Source organism: Falco punctatus, assembly GCF_963210335.1.
Source record: "Falco punctatus genome assembly, chromosome: 8".
NCBI classification, from domain to species: Eukaryota; Metazoa; Chordata; class Aves; order Falconiformes; family Falconidae; genus Falco; species Falco punctatus.
The window spans coordinates 24260384-24274042 of record NC_137588.1 but is presented as its reverse complement, the minus strand read 5'-3'; the positions used below and the strand labels follow the sequence as shown (position 1 = coordinate 24274042).

At 38.5% G+C, this 13659-nt stretch overlaps 2 protein-coding genes across 3 annotated transcripts in view; both read right to left on the bottom strand.

Annotated features, from left to right (window-relative positions):
* The window catches only part of FAP (fibroblast activation protein alpha), a 45223-nt gene extending 40266 nt beyond the window's left edge, over positions 1 to 4957 (bottom strand). Inside the window, exons 1-2 of the mRNA XM_080399114.1 lie at positions 299 to 4957; positions 150 to 212 (exon numbers count right to left, since the gene is read on the bottom strand). Coding sequence (XP_080255240.1) covers positions 150 to 212; positions 299 to 442 — 207 coding nt within the window. The 5' untranslated portion in view covers positions 443 to 4957. The remainder of the gene's footprint in view (positions 1 to 149; positions 213 to 298) is intronic.
* Positions 4958 to 5106: 149 nt separating this feature from the next.
* Positions 5107 to 13659, bottom strand: part of IFIH1 (interferon induced with helicase C domain 1) — a 29261-nt gene continuing 20708 nt past the window's right edge. For both annotated transcript variants that reach the window (XM_080399112.1, XM_080399113.1), the window contains 8 exons: positions 13306 to 13429; positions 12983 to 13216; positions 10621 to 10877; positions 9021 to 9170; positions 8171 to 8332; positions 7655 to 7845; positions 6137 to 6230; positions 5107 to 6028 (listed from right to left, as the gene is read on the bottom strand). In XM_080399112.1, coding sequence (XP_080255238.1) covers positions 5846 to 6028; positions 6137 to 6230; positions 7655 to 7845; positions 8171 to 8332; positions 9021 to 9170; positions 10621 to 10877; positions 12983 to 13216; positions 13306 to 13429 — 1395 coding nt within the window. In that variant the 3' untranslated portion in view covers positions 5107 to 5845. The remainder of the gene's footprint in view (positions 6029 to 6136; positions 6231 to 7654; positions 7846 to 8170; positions 8333 to 9020; positions 9171 to 10620; positions 10878 to 12982; positions 13217 to 13305; positions 13430 to 13659) is intronic.

Here is a 13659-nt window from a genome sequence, read left to right as displayed (position 1 = left end):
AAAATGTCCCTGCAGTACATTTGAAAAGACTTCCCTTTCCATTTTCTTTAAAACAAATACTTTCACATCGGAGCCTGGCCTGGTGCAGTAGCTGACAGTTTAAAAACCACAGATGTAAATTTACCAAAAGCTGAAAGCAGCATACAGACCTTCATTTTCCTGCTGTATTCTAAAAGAATGTAAATTCTCTCTTCTGGGTGTTGGTCAGTGATCTAGGAGAGAAGTTTGAAAAGGCAGTGTCTGTTTTCACAGTTGGAGGCCAAACCTCTGGCAGACTTTTTTTTTTTTTCCTACATACTTTTGAAAACTGTGCCAAATTTCGAAGGGTTTTCATAAAATTAGAAACATGCTTTTGGGGAAGTTCTTGGACCAGAAATGGACAGTGGGTGGCTATAGGGGTGGTGATTATATACTTCCCATCAATGTGAGCTGTAACCAACATCTGCTTACATTAACTTCAGAGTTTTATGACACAACAGTTACTTGATATGTACTGTTTTTCTCTGAAAAGTATCTACTGTGTATTTTGGCAATTGTCATGTTCTCAGGACATAGTTGTGACCTTGTTTCTACTCTACAGAGAATGTAAAAGAAAAGCCAGTAGCTTTATTGTTTATATATACTTCACGTATGTTTACTTTTTGAAATAATAAATGACCATGTAAGAATGCAAAACAAGAAGCAGAAATAGATACTGTTTAATGTCTTCCACATGTGAGAATTACTTTTTTTCCTCAGAAAACCATAAAACTCTACAGGCTATGTAAGAGAACTTAAAGAAGTAAATATCTACAGGCCCACTGCAAATTCTGAAATAGTGCTTAAACCACCAATTGCACGTATTTTATTTAGCTCACTGAAATGAGGTCAACTGAAAACAGGGAAAACTCTTGAGACCGCAGCGTCAAGTTACATAAGGGAGCCCTCAGCAGAGAGGAGAGGCTCGAAAATGGAAGTAGAAGTATGTCGTGCTCGTTAGACTGACTTCACCCAAATACTCTTACTACCGCTCTGCTTCAGAGCCGCTCCGGGGAGCGCCGGCGAAGGCGGGGGACAGGCAGGCAGCCCGCACCCTGCCCGGTCCTTCAGGCGGCTCTGCACAGCGGCCAGGGGCGCTGCCGCCGTGAGGGGATAACGGCCGGGCGCGCGGGGCGGGCGGGAGGGGAGTAACGGTCGGAGGGGCACGGGTCCGCCGCCTGCCAGCGGCCGCGCGCCCCCTGGCGGCGAAAGGCGGGCTGCAGGAGGCAGAGGCAGCGCTCGCCGGCCCGCCCCGGCGCCGCCCGCTGTCCCGCAGGAGCCGGGCGCTCCCAGCAGCGCTCCGCGCTGTCGCCCCCTTTCTTCGCTGCGCGTTGCTCTGTGCCAGCACCCCCCAGCCCCATCGCTTCCAGGCTTGCTAGCACCGTTCCGGGAGGCTGGATGCTCTTTAGTGCATCTCCACACACCCTGTGACACTCAACTGCTTATGAGCAATGCCCAGGTCTCAGAAGGATGATCTCAAAAAGGAAATCCATCCAGCGCTCCCGCCGCAGAGCCAGCAGTCATTCTGTCAGATGATGAACCTGAGCATGCGACTGGGCCAGGCATTCCATGTGCTGTTATAGGGGGTGGGAGGGAGGAAAAATAAAAGGTCAGCCTTGCACCCTGCTCATCATTCGGACATTGTGCTGGGAGAAAACACGAACCAAAGACCTGTGCGGACTGCTCTGCTCCGCAGCCGTGCGTTAGGCTCTGTGTTATGCATGGAAAGGCACCAGGCATGGCAGCAGCTGAAGTGAGCTACAAAACAAAGACTGCGGCCTGTAGCTCCCCAGCCATTTCACCCGGTGTCCATGCTGGAGGGGACGGCAGTGCTTGGCACCTTCCTCTGCTCAGCCTCCACCGCCTGCTGGGGGTGGCCAGGCCTGACTGCAGCCCCAGGCCTGGCTCAGCTGCCGCCTCAGCCGGTGTGGTAAATGTCAACTGCCAGAGGCAGCCACGAGCTGACAATATTCACTAGGTCTGACGTGAGCGCAGTGAGTGGAAGTTGCAGGTTGGGCTCAGGCATTGTTGATTTTGCATGTGGAGTCTGCTGAATCACCTCTTCTTTCTCCCTGCCCCGCTCTTGTACCTCTCTCACATGCTAAACACCAAAAAGGGACAAAATAAGAGTGAGGAGAGGAGTCCTGAACGGTGGTGCCTCTCTGTAGAAGACAGACACGGGGACTATGGTTTTCCAGAGGAGGTTAACAAGGACAGAGTACCCAAATCTTAATCATCCCGGCTGGCTGCTTTGAAAATTGAAAATGTGCTAGATGAGACAGGTTTCCTGTCACACCAAACTGTCCAGCAGAACTTGGGCTAATGTTTTACAGAGAAAAAAAAGAGTTCAATGTACCACCAAAGGCAGTTAAATTACCACCTTATCCTAACAGTATGGGCTGGAATTTGAACCCTAACCATTACACCAGCCTTGGCGAGGCAGCAGCTGATCTGGGCAGTCTTTTGGCAATGTGCCTTACAGAACTCTTTGTGGGGGGAGTTTTGAAAAGAGATTCAAATCAATTGTCTGAAAGAAACAGTTATATGAAACACGCCTTATTCTCCCATTAACTCAGTTCCTCTCTCTCCCCAGTTCTTGTCACAACAGCGAAGTACAAGTTATACAAGGTAAAGTTTCTGAGTAAGATTGATCCTGTTGACATAAACCAACGCAGGAAAAAAAGGCTGAGAAGGCTAAAATACATTGTTCCTGATACAGTGCATTATGAAGAGCAGAACTGAGCTCAAAACCAATCGTTTCCTAACAAGATAAAACCACAGCTATTCAAAATTCCCAAAACAGAAAAGAATTATGACAAATTATTTTTCCCCATGTAACTCATGCTTCTTATTCATATTTCCAAACCGTTACTTATTTCCTCGCATTCTGTGGTTAATGACATATGTATTTTCCGTAACACAGTTCAGAGAAATCCATTTTTTCCTACCGACATTGGTCATTTCTGACAACCAGAACACCACAAAATTGCAAATGCAGGTTTTGACCAGGCTAGTTTTAATTTCCAAATAGATAGCTTCCTCTAATTAATGCTTATTTAGAGAATGTCTCAAAGTAAATTATTCAAATTCACATGATCTAAAAGACTTCGCAAAATGCCTCTATGCTGCATACTATGTATTTTTCTAATTTGGAAGTCTAATTATTTAGGCATCTGCTGTAATAAGATTCAGAAAGGTTGCAGTATTAGAAGCAAAACAAAATTTACCTGTCAGAGAATGACCTTTACAAGCTTTGTAGACCTATTGCTTCTAACACCTGAACTCCCTTCTGTGGACTGTTTATACCAGTACCAGCAAAGAGGCAAACAACAATTATTTCAACAGCCAAAGCTCTTCCTAAATTTTGCAACATCAGAATCCCATAATACAAGATTAGAAAGAAAAGCGTAAGGAAGCTAGAAAGAGGGTGAATCGGGAAAATGGAAGGATCACAGAACAGAAAACATACTCAGTTTGTACAGCAACTATCTAACCAGTTACACAACTACTCTAGGGCACTAAAGCATTTACATTCCCAGATGAGGAAACGCAGATTTAAAGATGTAGGTTGTGCATGACATCAGACCAAAAGACAGAATAATGAAAAAGCAAGTAAAGCTGAACCAGTTCTTAAGTAGCCACACACATAGCTAGACAAATCCCCAGTGACTAACAATTTTTCTTCTTTCCACATTTGTGAACAAATAAAAGCTCTAAGTAGAAAATACGATCAGGACTTGTCACACTCCCTGGAGGACTTTGGGTCCATAAAGGCAATAAATGCAGAAGTAACTAGCAGATAAAATACGGCAATTTAGCTTGTGTTTTACAACTTCACACTTCCTGGATGAACAATATAGGCACGTTTTACAACCCCATTCAGAGACAATAACTTGAAGTGGAGATTCATTATCCTACAGCCAGCAGGATTCATTTGAGGTTCATTACGCATTATGCTGAAGTGCGATTGTGCAAACACTCTAAGCTTTGGTGACAACATGGCTGAGTAATGCTAGGAACTGGGTGTGTAACAGCAGCACACAGGTGAACTACAAGAAGCCCAAGCATGTTTGTGATATGCCCCTGTTGAACTCAACTATAAAAGAACAAAGAAATCCAGCTGCATATGCTCTTGTTGCTTCAATAAAGGGAAGTATCAAAAGCTTAGATTTCAGAAAATCTAGTCAGCATGGAAAATTGATTGAAGACCCAGCAGCAACCTATGTAATGATACCATCTTTTCACCAGGGTTTTACACTTCCTTAAAAGTACTGAATAAATTACTTCAGACACTTGAAAATGCTATGTACAGTGCATTATATTACATTTATGTAATTGTAGCAACTCTTTAATACAGATACGATCTGGGTGAAGATACCCAGGCAGAGTATTTTAATAACTAGTTTTTAGTATATTTCATAGCATCTCATCAGATACTGAGCACATGAATAAAACACATCTTAAATTATAATCATGTGTGATTTATCAATCTTCAATATTTTTTAATAGTCGGATTCTCAGATCAATGTGTAAAAAGTATAAAATTGATCCTGCACTTAATGCTAAATCAGCAGATTCTAGAAGTAGCCACAAGCCACAGTATTAAGTAAAATACAATATGAGAAAGAAAAAAGAGCCACCCAAATCCAGTCCTAATGCAAATCTGAAATCAAATCTGAATTAAAAAAATGTGCATAGTATTTATAGTTCTTTTTAAAATGTAGAACAATTACAGATCTAGCCATAATAAGATTCTGTTTTGCTGGGATATATTTTTCAGCTATGTTGTAACTTAGGAACTGGGGCTACTGAAGTGTTTACATGTCCGTGCCAGTAAACATACCACATTATCCTGAATTTGCAAAGCTGACTGTTAAAACAACAAACAGACCTTCTTTCCACTCTCCAGTTTCTTGCTTGCAAATGGAGGGGGGGGGGTGCAGGATCTGTCAACGAGAAAAATATGAAGACACAGTATGCTATTTTTACAGTCACAGTACCACTATCCTTTAAATTTCCAGGGTGAAACTGTGGTATTATTATTGTCAAAATACTTACAGTGAAAGACAATAAATAGTGTCACAGAAGTTAATCATTATAGTAATTTATTGAAAAAAATTATATACCTCATTATATAAGCAGTTTAACAACCCTATGAAACTAACACACAGAAAGTTACTTGGCATTGTCCTTCTTTGACATTAAAATAATCAATTTCCAGTCAGGTTAAGGGCTTGATTTTTTGAAATGTCTTTTAATGGAAACAATTTTAGTCTGTCAAAATGTATGAGCTCATAAGAGGGGAAAAACTGAGTCACGAAAACACTGACGAAGCAACGATTCAGAGATAGCACTCAGCTAATCTGTTCTCTTTACGTGGCTCCTCTGTTGAAATGCTGTCTTCAAAAGGGGTATAGTAGGAAGAAAACCAGAAAATAATCATCATTGCACATCTCAAGATGTCTGTCCTATGTTCTGTGCTTGACAGACAGGTCATCTTAATGCAGTTTTGACAGTGTTGTCACTCCATGATGGACTGTAGTGAGTAGAGATGGGAATTTGTTCCATGGATACATGACTACAATGTATTTGGTTATCTTCTATGTCCCGGAGTACCACTGCAAATCAGAGTGCAGACAGCAGCCGTTTGACTTCATCCTTCTCCTTCCTTGTTTTTTTTTCCTCTTCAAGACAGTTTCTTCATGCCTAGGAGCTTTCACAGCATTTATGATGCAGAGCACTCTCTATGGGACACAGGAGCTTCTAAATCAGCAGTCAGAGAACAGCTGAAAAGGCCTTTTATTTTCATTCATTCATATTCAAGTCCTTAATCTTCATCACTTGAAGGACAATGAGCTGCATAATCAAAAGTAGGGAATGTGACAGGCAGTTCTCCCCATTTCTTAAAAATGTTCTTTGTTGTTTTCTTGTCTTCAAACACAACCACAAAATTTCTAATCTTTAGACAAGGTAGGTCAAGACCTCGGTGAACCATCATATTTCCCCAAGCCTGCAAGTATAAGAAAATTACTTTTCAGATAAAATAGACAGGATCATTAGACATAAATGAATACAAACAAACAACAACATAGAAGTGTGAAAATAAGTTGTTCCTCACTTGTCCACAATCTTTACATATTATTTCCCCATTTGTCTGGTAATCGGCATGCTTATCTTGCAGTGTCTTATTTTCTCTTGTACGGTAAAGACTTCTGAAAAACAGTCAGACAGGGTGCATTAGAATACATTGGTCATTCAATGCTATATACAGACTTAAACACACAGTGACTACAATTGCTGAAGTCAGATACAAAACCTAAAAAACCCTCTCTGACCATTACGCACATTCAGGAGTTGGAGAAAACGCAAGCTCATATTTCATGCTCCTAAGTAACGTGAAATACAAGTGCACTCCATACCTCCTTTCACAGCATTTCAGGAGCTGCATTGTCCCTCACACATGTTAAAGCAGGAACAGCAGGCTCTCTGTTATAATAGCGGATAGACCTAGCTTGTTTTTTTCAGATGCCATGGAGCTGTCAAAGAAATGGTACCTGCTAGTTAGAGCTTTCTTTTTATTGCCTGTAGTTCAACGTTGCTTACCCCTTAACAGAATCATTTGTTCCTGACTATCCAGAGCTGCAGAGTATGTGCACATTCTTACATTAGTTTAGGGAGTGCTTGATCTTGAGGGTTACTATTAACCTGTCCAGAGGGGCTATTCAAATTCACTGATAATGTTATGCCGACAAGACAATTTCACAATAAAAGCAGTTCAATGTTCAGGGTTGCAGTGCAATTTTAATTTTTTCAACATATGGGTACTAATTTCTTGTTAACTCTTCAAAAAGACTTAGCAAATTATACCAGTGATATGTCTCAGAGAAACAACTTTGGAGGGCAGTACCTTGGTAGGATGGTGTCTGTTATTTAATTAGTCAAACAGGACTGATCTATAATGTACAATATCCTTACAAATCTACTGCAGTAAGCAAATGCAACTCAAGTTGAATTAAAACATTTTCTTGTACTCTTAATTTCCATTATAAGTGGGAAAAGAAGTCATCTGCCATCGTGGCACTGAAAAGTTAAACACAGTTTAACACAAACCTTTACCAAACTAGTTGGCATCTCTTGCAATGGAGGAGTAAGAACACTGGGAGAACTAAAAGGGGTGTGCATCATCCTCTAAATATATAAATATACATCTTCTAAATTTACAATTGTCAATGCACAGCTCATGGCCAGTATGTTGTTTGAGTCACTGGTTATAGTCAAACTCTTATCCTGGGTCTGTTACTGGTGTAAGTATTTGAGTAACTGGTGTTCATCTCTGGTTACATTTACACTGTGGAATACATTCTGTATTATACAACGTGACCCAATTAATATTACTGCAGAAGCTGTATTTTTTTCCAAAGTTTTAAACTCTGGTCACCTTGAAATCAGGGGTAAGAATCAACGTTACCTTCAAACTCATTAACTGTAAATTCCATACAGATTAGGACTTGATAATATTATAACAATCTTTTCTTTCCTCACAGGACCTACAGGGTTACAGTATGCCCTGTACAGCCCTGCTGAAAAGAAAATCTGTTTCTGCCTGAAAGAGATAGAGTAGTTCATGAACACTTACTGGAAATCATTTTTCACACTGACATGATGCATTTTTTCAATAACTTGGATGTCTTCTCCAGAACATATCAGCTTGTGGCAATTTTTGCATAGGAATGTTATTAGTGAAGGATTTTTCTTGTATATTTTGCACTGATCTCTTTTTGCCTTCATTTGTTTTTCCACTATACTTTGCAACTGGAAATTCTGAATCTGGAAATAGATCGGTAAGAACACTGTAACGTTGTGGTGGAATGACAGTTTTTTTTCAGTTATTTTACTGAGTTCACTGACAACATGACTTCTAGTCAGTTTTCCCAACTTGTGTTTCCCTCCTTACCAACAGAAAAGGAGATTTTTCTAAAGGCTCAGAAAACACAGATTATTAAAACAAATACTGGCAGAAGGATTCAAGGCCATATGTAGTAACCAGTATTATTTTAAGTTTTCCTCCCTTAAGTAGAGTTCAAATAGAAAGTATTTCTTACAGTACAAATCAGTCTCCTTCAAAGGGAAAGTGCAGAGTTGCAATAAATACCTTATTCAAATACTCCTCCTGTGGCATCTTCTGGACACGCTGAATGGCCTTATACATCATTTTCTCACGGAAAATATTAACATCTTCACGTTCAACAGCTCCTGAGCCACTGGAAGCCACAAGTGCATAGGTGCTCTCATCAGCTCGAGCTCGACCACGAGCCTACAATTTGCAAGGAATACAACATAAACAGCACCATGTTCCCTTATAACACCACACAACATTTTTTTCTTAGTTTTGTAATGGAAGACATGTAGTGTTCCTTACACAGTGTCTCCATCGAGCATTTTTTTTCCCCACTTAACTCAGACAGATAAAGAATCAGTGAATAACACTTACTGTTTCTGCATTATCGTCAAAGATACCTGTGAAAATAGTGCTTAGGAGATCTGTGACTGGCACAATATTTTTCAAAACAGAAACTGTATTTAGTCACCAAAAAATAAGCACGCATTTAAATATTAAATATAGAAATATTTGTATTCACAAATTATGTGAGAACATGGACAAACTGGTATTCTGATATTATCTCTTTTCAGCTGTTGGCGGTACAAATGTCTTTTACGTCAACCAGTCTGCTGATCATATTCTCATACCTTTTTTATTAAAAGAGCTTACTGTTTGTGTAGAGCTTTAAATGTGTGTTACGCCATTACAAACGGAGGAAAATTTTATATTGCACGCGAACTGAGGATGGCAACAGGAAATTAACCTTGCTGCAAGAGCATTTTCTCTTTTAGCATGCAAGTATTTAAAAATTATCTCAACCCCAGGTATATGATTCACCATTTGCATATTCCAGACAGAAAAAGACTGTTAAAAATAAGTTATGTATGCGGTAAACTCATACCTGCACCATAGCAATTTCATTGGTGACAAGGCCATAGCGAATAACGATGTTACACTCTTTGATGTCTAGGCCCTCCTCAGCTACAGTAGTAGCAATAAGTAAATTTACATTTCCACCTCGGAATTTATCAATAACTTCCCTTTGCTCATTCTGTAAATGGAAAAAAAATATCAGTATACTAACTTTCAGTATTAGTTTCTGTCAAGTTTCTTCTAATGAAGAGGTTGAAGGAATTATAGTCCAGTCATTTCAGAGTGGAATGCCAAATGTCAAGTGGCTTCAACAACTGTATTTAAGCATCCTTAAGATCACAAACAAGGAATTCCTATTGAATATAATAGGTGTTCAGTACCTTTTTTAAGTGGGAAGGGAGCTGAAGTCAATCTTTTAAAGATAACTGAGCTTGGAACTTTGTAGCCTGTTTCATAGGCACTAGGAGTTTTGGTAATATAGTTGTTCTATTATTTTCAAATTCTTTTAGCAGTTATTCAGAGGTTCTGGATTTCTACTACTTCAGTAATTTCAGTTTAAAGTATAGACTTCAGCACTTCCAAGTCAAGTTCCAAAGCACTTAAAATTCCCCATAATAAGTGGGGACCATAATTTTGGGGAGCAATAAAAGCACAGCAATGATACACTTATAAAAATAAAGCATCTAAAACATGGACTTCTGAAGTAGCTGGGTATTTCAAATGAGCTTGAACATAGGGACAGAAACTTCTGATTTGCTATATTCAGTTTCAAAATCGAGGCTATTGTTTTGTTTGTGCGATGTGGTACACATATTAAATACCAAATTTTCATAGAAAACAAGCAACTTCTTGAGGGAACAATTCCTAACTTTTTTTTGAAACTAAGAGCAGCTGAAGGAAATGGACTGTGCCCAGCAATAATCCACACCATTTTCGTTTAAATGCTGAAGTGGCAATTTTATGGGGAGTAAAAAGCAGAAGAGAAGAGAGGTTTTAGGATACTGAAGTACTTTGTTTTGAAAATGTTTAATTTGGAGGTATAAATCATGAGAGAGATGTTGTGTATGAAGTCAACACAACAGTACGAGACAGACTGTTGAGTGATCAATTGTGATATTTTCATTGCACATTTTGGCAAATTCTCTTTCTCTTATGCATCAGTGTGAAGTATGCATATAAATCGGTATAAGTTGATTAAGCAATTATATCAAGAAAAGACATGCATAATCAACACTGTAATTTTATTTTTCAATTCAGCAACTAAAATATAATTTGAATTACTGTTGTCCTGATAAGTATAAACTCATTTAATTATCACATTTTTGCTATCTGTATTTTGTTCACTTTTTCTTTCTATGCCTCACTACAACTTGTGCCCCTTTTGACTATATACTTCTCTAAGAAACATCTGCCTGTTACTCCTATCGCCATAGAATCCAAAACCAAAAAAGCTTGTTCGTTGTGGAAATAAAATTATTCTGACATTGTTATTCACCTATTCTGCACCTTATGAAGGTAAATTGTTGGCAGGTATGAAACCAGAACTCTGGGCTCCAAACTTCAGTCCGTTGTTCTAGTATTAAAACAAGCTATTTTCTCAAATCATGTACAATATTTGAATGCTGTACCTGAGTCATGGGTTTCATTTCACTGTTATGTCCGGCACCAATAAGGTAATGGGCTTTAATTCCCACTTCTTCAAATTTTGGGTTATCCTTAATCCACTGGAACAGAGCAACGGCACTTAGCCGAGTCTTTGTGAAAATAATTCCTCTAGGTTCCTTAGTCTTCGTGAACTCCTCCATTAAAGTGTTTCGCAACTGTATTAGCTTCTCATTTTCATATTCTGGCTTTCTAGCCAACTCTTTCAGCTGTTTCTTTTTTGCTTTAAAAATAGCAGATGTAAATTAAAAAAAAAGGTAACCATGTAAAATAACAGCTCTAGAAAAAAACAAAGCAAAGAGCAGCTTCCTATATAATTCCCACAGCACGGCTAATTCACATCCAGTTTGAAGAGTTATGGCATGCCAATTATTTCAAGTGGGTTTACATTCATTAAAAACACACTAATCTATCAAAACAAATCACCATTAAGTTTTTAACTTTGCCCATATTTCATGGTGGGAATAAGCAAAAGAAAAAAACTGTCTACACACCCTAAGTGGTACAGTTACATGCACTGTATTAAAGAGTTAAATCACAGCTTACAGTATTTGCAGAACAGTTTTAAAATAACAGGGAAAGTCTTACAAGGAGAAATAGATTGGTACGCACTGCTCTCAGAGCTGGTGTTTTTATAAGTTTAGACAAAAATTGACCTTGGGACATTCAGTGAAGTGGGAATCCTCACTAGAAACATGCAATGTGATAGACACCAGAATGGGTGCATTGTTATTGGCACTGCAGCTTTTAAAGACATTTAAATACACTCAGCAAAATGTTGAATGAATGACTCTCTTCAACAGGCTCTATTGACCATGACCAGGGAGGATTCCTCACATGCTTTATTTTTTCTATTTTTTTTACAAAACTTCTAATTTTAAAAGCCTATGTCATTGACAGATGATCATGCAAATACAGTAACCCTTCAAGGTGGGGGCCTTGTATGTTAAGATATTATAGTCCGATCTCATCACTCTGTGCAGATTATTGCACGGCACCTTGTCCAGTGCAATGGTAGTCAATGTATCACAAACTACTAAACCACTTAGGGGCCGGATTGAGGACCCTGGGGGGCCGTATCTGGCCCGTGGGCCGTAGTTTGAGGACCCCTGCCTTAGGCAGTGGCTTTCTGACTACAGTCACATTAGAATGTAATCAAACATATACAAATACATAAAAAATGTATATGTAGATGTAATAAACTCCCGCAATTTTCCCCCTTAGTTAAACCCACACTAAGGGCTGCAGTGAGTTTATCACTCAAAGATGAACTCCACTTTTAAAAGCTGGGAAGTGAAGTTACAAATTTTTTTCCATTACTCCTGGCACCTTCAGTGGTAAAAATAAAACAAATTGGAATATAATTTCTTTTTCACGATCAGGTTCTTTGAACTGCATTTACCTGTGGAAAAGAAAGCAATCTAGACAACTCATTTTGGTTTTTAGTTAGTTTAACATTTTGGTTTTCAGCAACAGCTCAACACTGAAATTCTAAATAAGGGGGCATAAAGACAGGTATGAAGAGTCATTAAAAACCACAATGACATTAACTAACCTAATCTATTTTTCTAGAAGTTTTTTTTTTTACATTTCCTGAATTTCTTAATGATGGCATTCTAAGTACGGACATGTTGCAGTAAAATCTAATTTCTTTTGCATTGCCCAGGAGCTGTAGACAATGCAAACAAATTAGTCATTGTAAAGGCAGCAAGGGAAAAAAAAAAAAAGAGGAAAAAGATTAGTGTGTCAAGGACTGAATGAATCCTAGTCCCAAGGTGAATGATATGAAAAAAAGGCAAATAACTTTGGTCTTTGCAATTTAATCCTCTGTTTAAATCTCTCACTAATCAGTCTTTACCTGAAACTTACTTAGGGTCATCACTTCCATCTCTTAGTATATAGACGAACAAACTGGTAGAAAGGGTTGGTTAAACCCCCATAATTTCATTACTTTTGTATTCCATTTGCTCAACTTTTTGCCCCTGAAGAGTGACTACTGGAAGACACATTCTATTTATCTATCAGAGTGTCCTCAGGGACACTTCATTGGAGAAAAGCAGAGAAACTATCAGCAAAAAGAAAGTGCTGCTGGGCCAAAGCTTAAGAACTACTACATGTCGGGACATGATCACACTATGATGTTATTATTATCAACATATATTAATATTATTAACATATTCCATCCTGTATGAACTGGGACATCCAGATACTTTTATAACAAACAACACAGCAATCTTGAGGATGTAATAATTAATGGGCCCACAAATCACATTAGTGCATAATCTATGGATTTCAAATATTAAATACCATAATGGATTTCAAACTTACCATGAAATAAACCTATTAGAAATTCATCTGTTTCATCCTGTTTTGATACTGCTGGTTCATCATCATCATCATCATCGCTCCTTACTGTCTTCTTACTTTTCTCCTCCTTATAAAAGTTATTTAGATGATTGTACGCATCTACCATTCGGATAGTGTCATTTATCTGGAGAGCATCATTGTATTTCTTCAAGTGCTCTGCACAGACACGCTCCTTACGTTTTTCTTCTTTTGCAGCTAAAAGTGAACAAAAGTTGCAAAATTATGCCTGTATATAGAATGACCCAAAGAAATCCAAAGTTGGGATATTTTTGCTGTGCAGTTACCTTTTTTCTCTTCTCTAACCACCCACTGTTCATATGGCTGAGTTCCAAACTCAGATTTTGGATAGAGCTGGCAATAGTTTTGAATGTCTGTCATGATCTCAGTAATTCTCTCTCTAAATGGATCCTAGAAATGATTATCAAAGTAAGTAAGCATCTTCTGGCAACAAAAAAACACTGGCTAGTACCACACTGAGTAATTTTTTTAAAGCATTAAACTTTAAATAATAAAAAAAAGAAGTAAGGTTATTAAGTGCGTTTAGAGTTATGGAAATGAAATAGTTCAGAATATTACAAAAATTACACTGTGAAGTAACATTTTTTAGTGAATATAATGTCACTCCAATACAGACATTT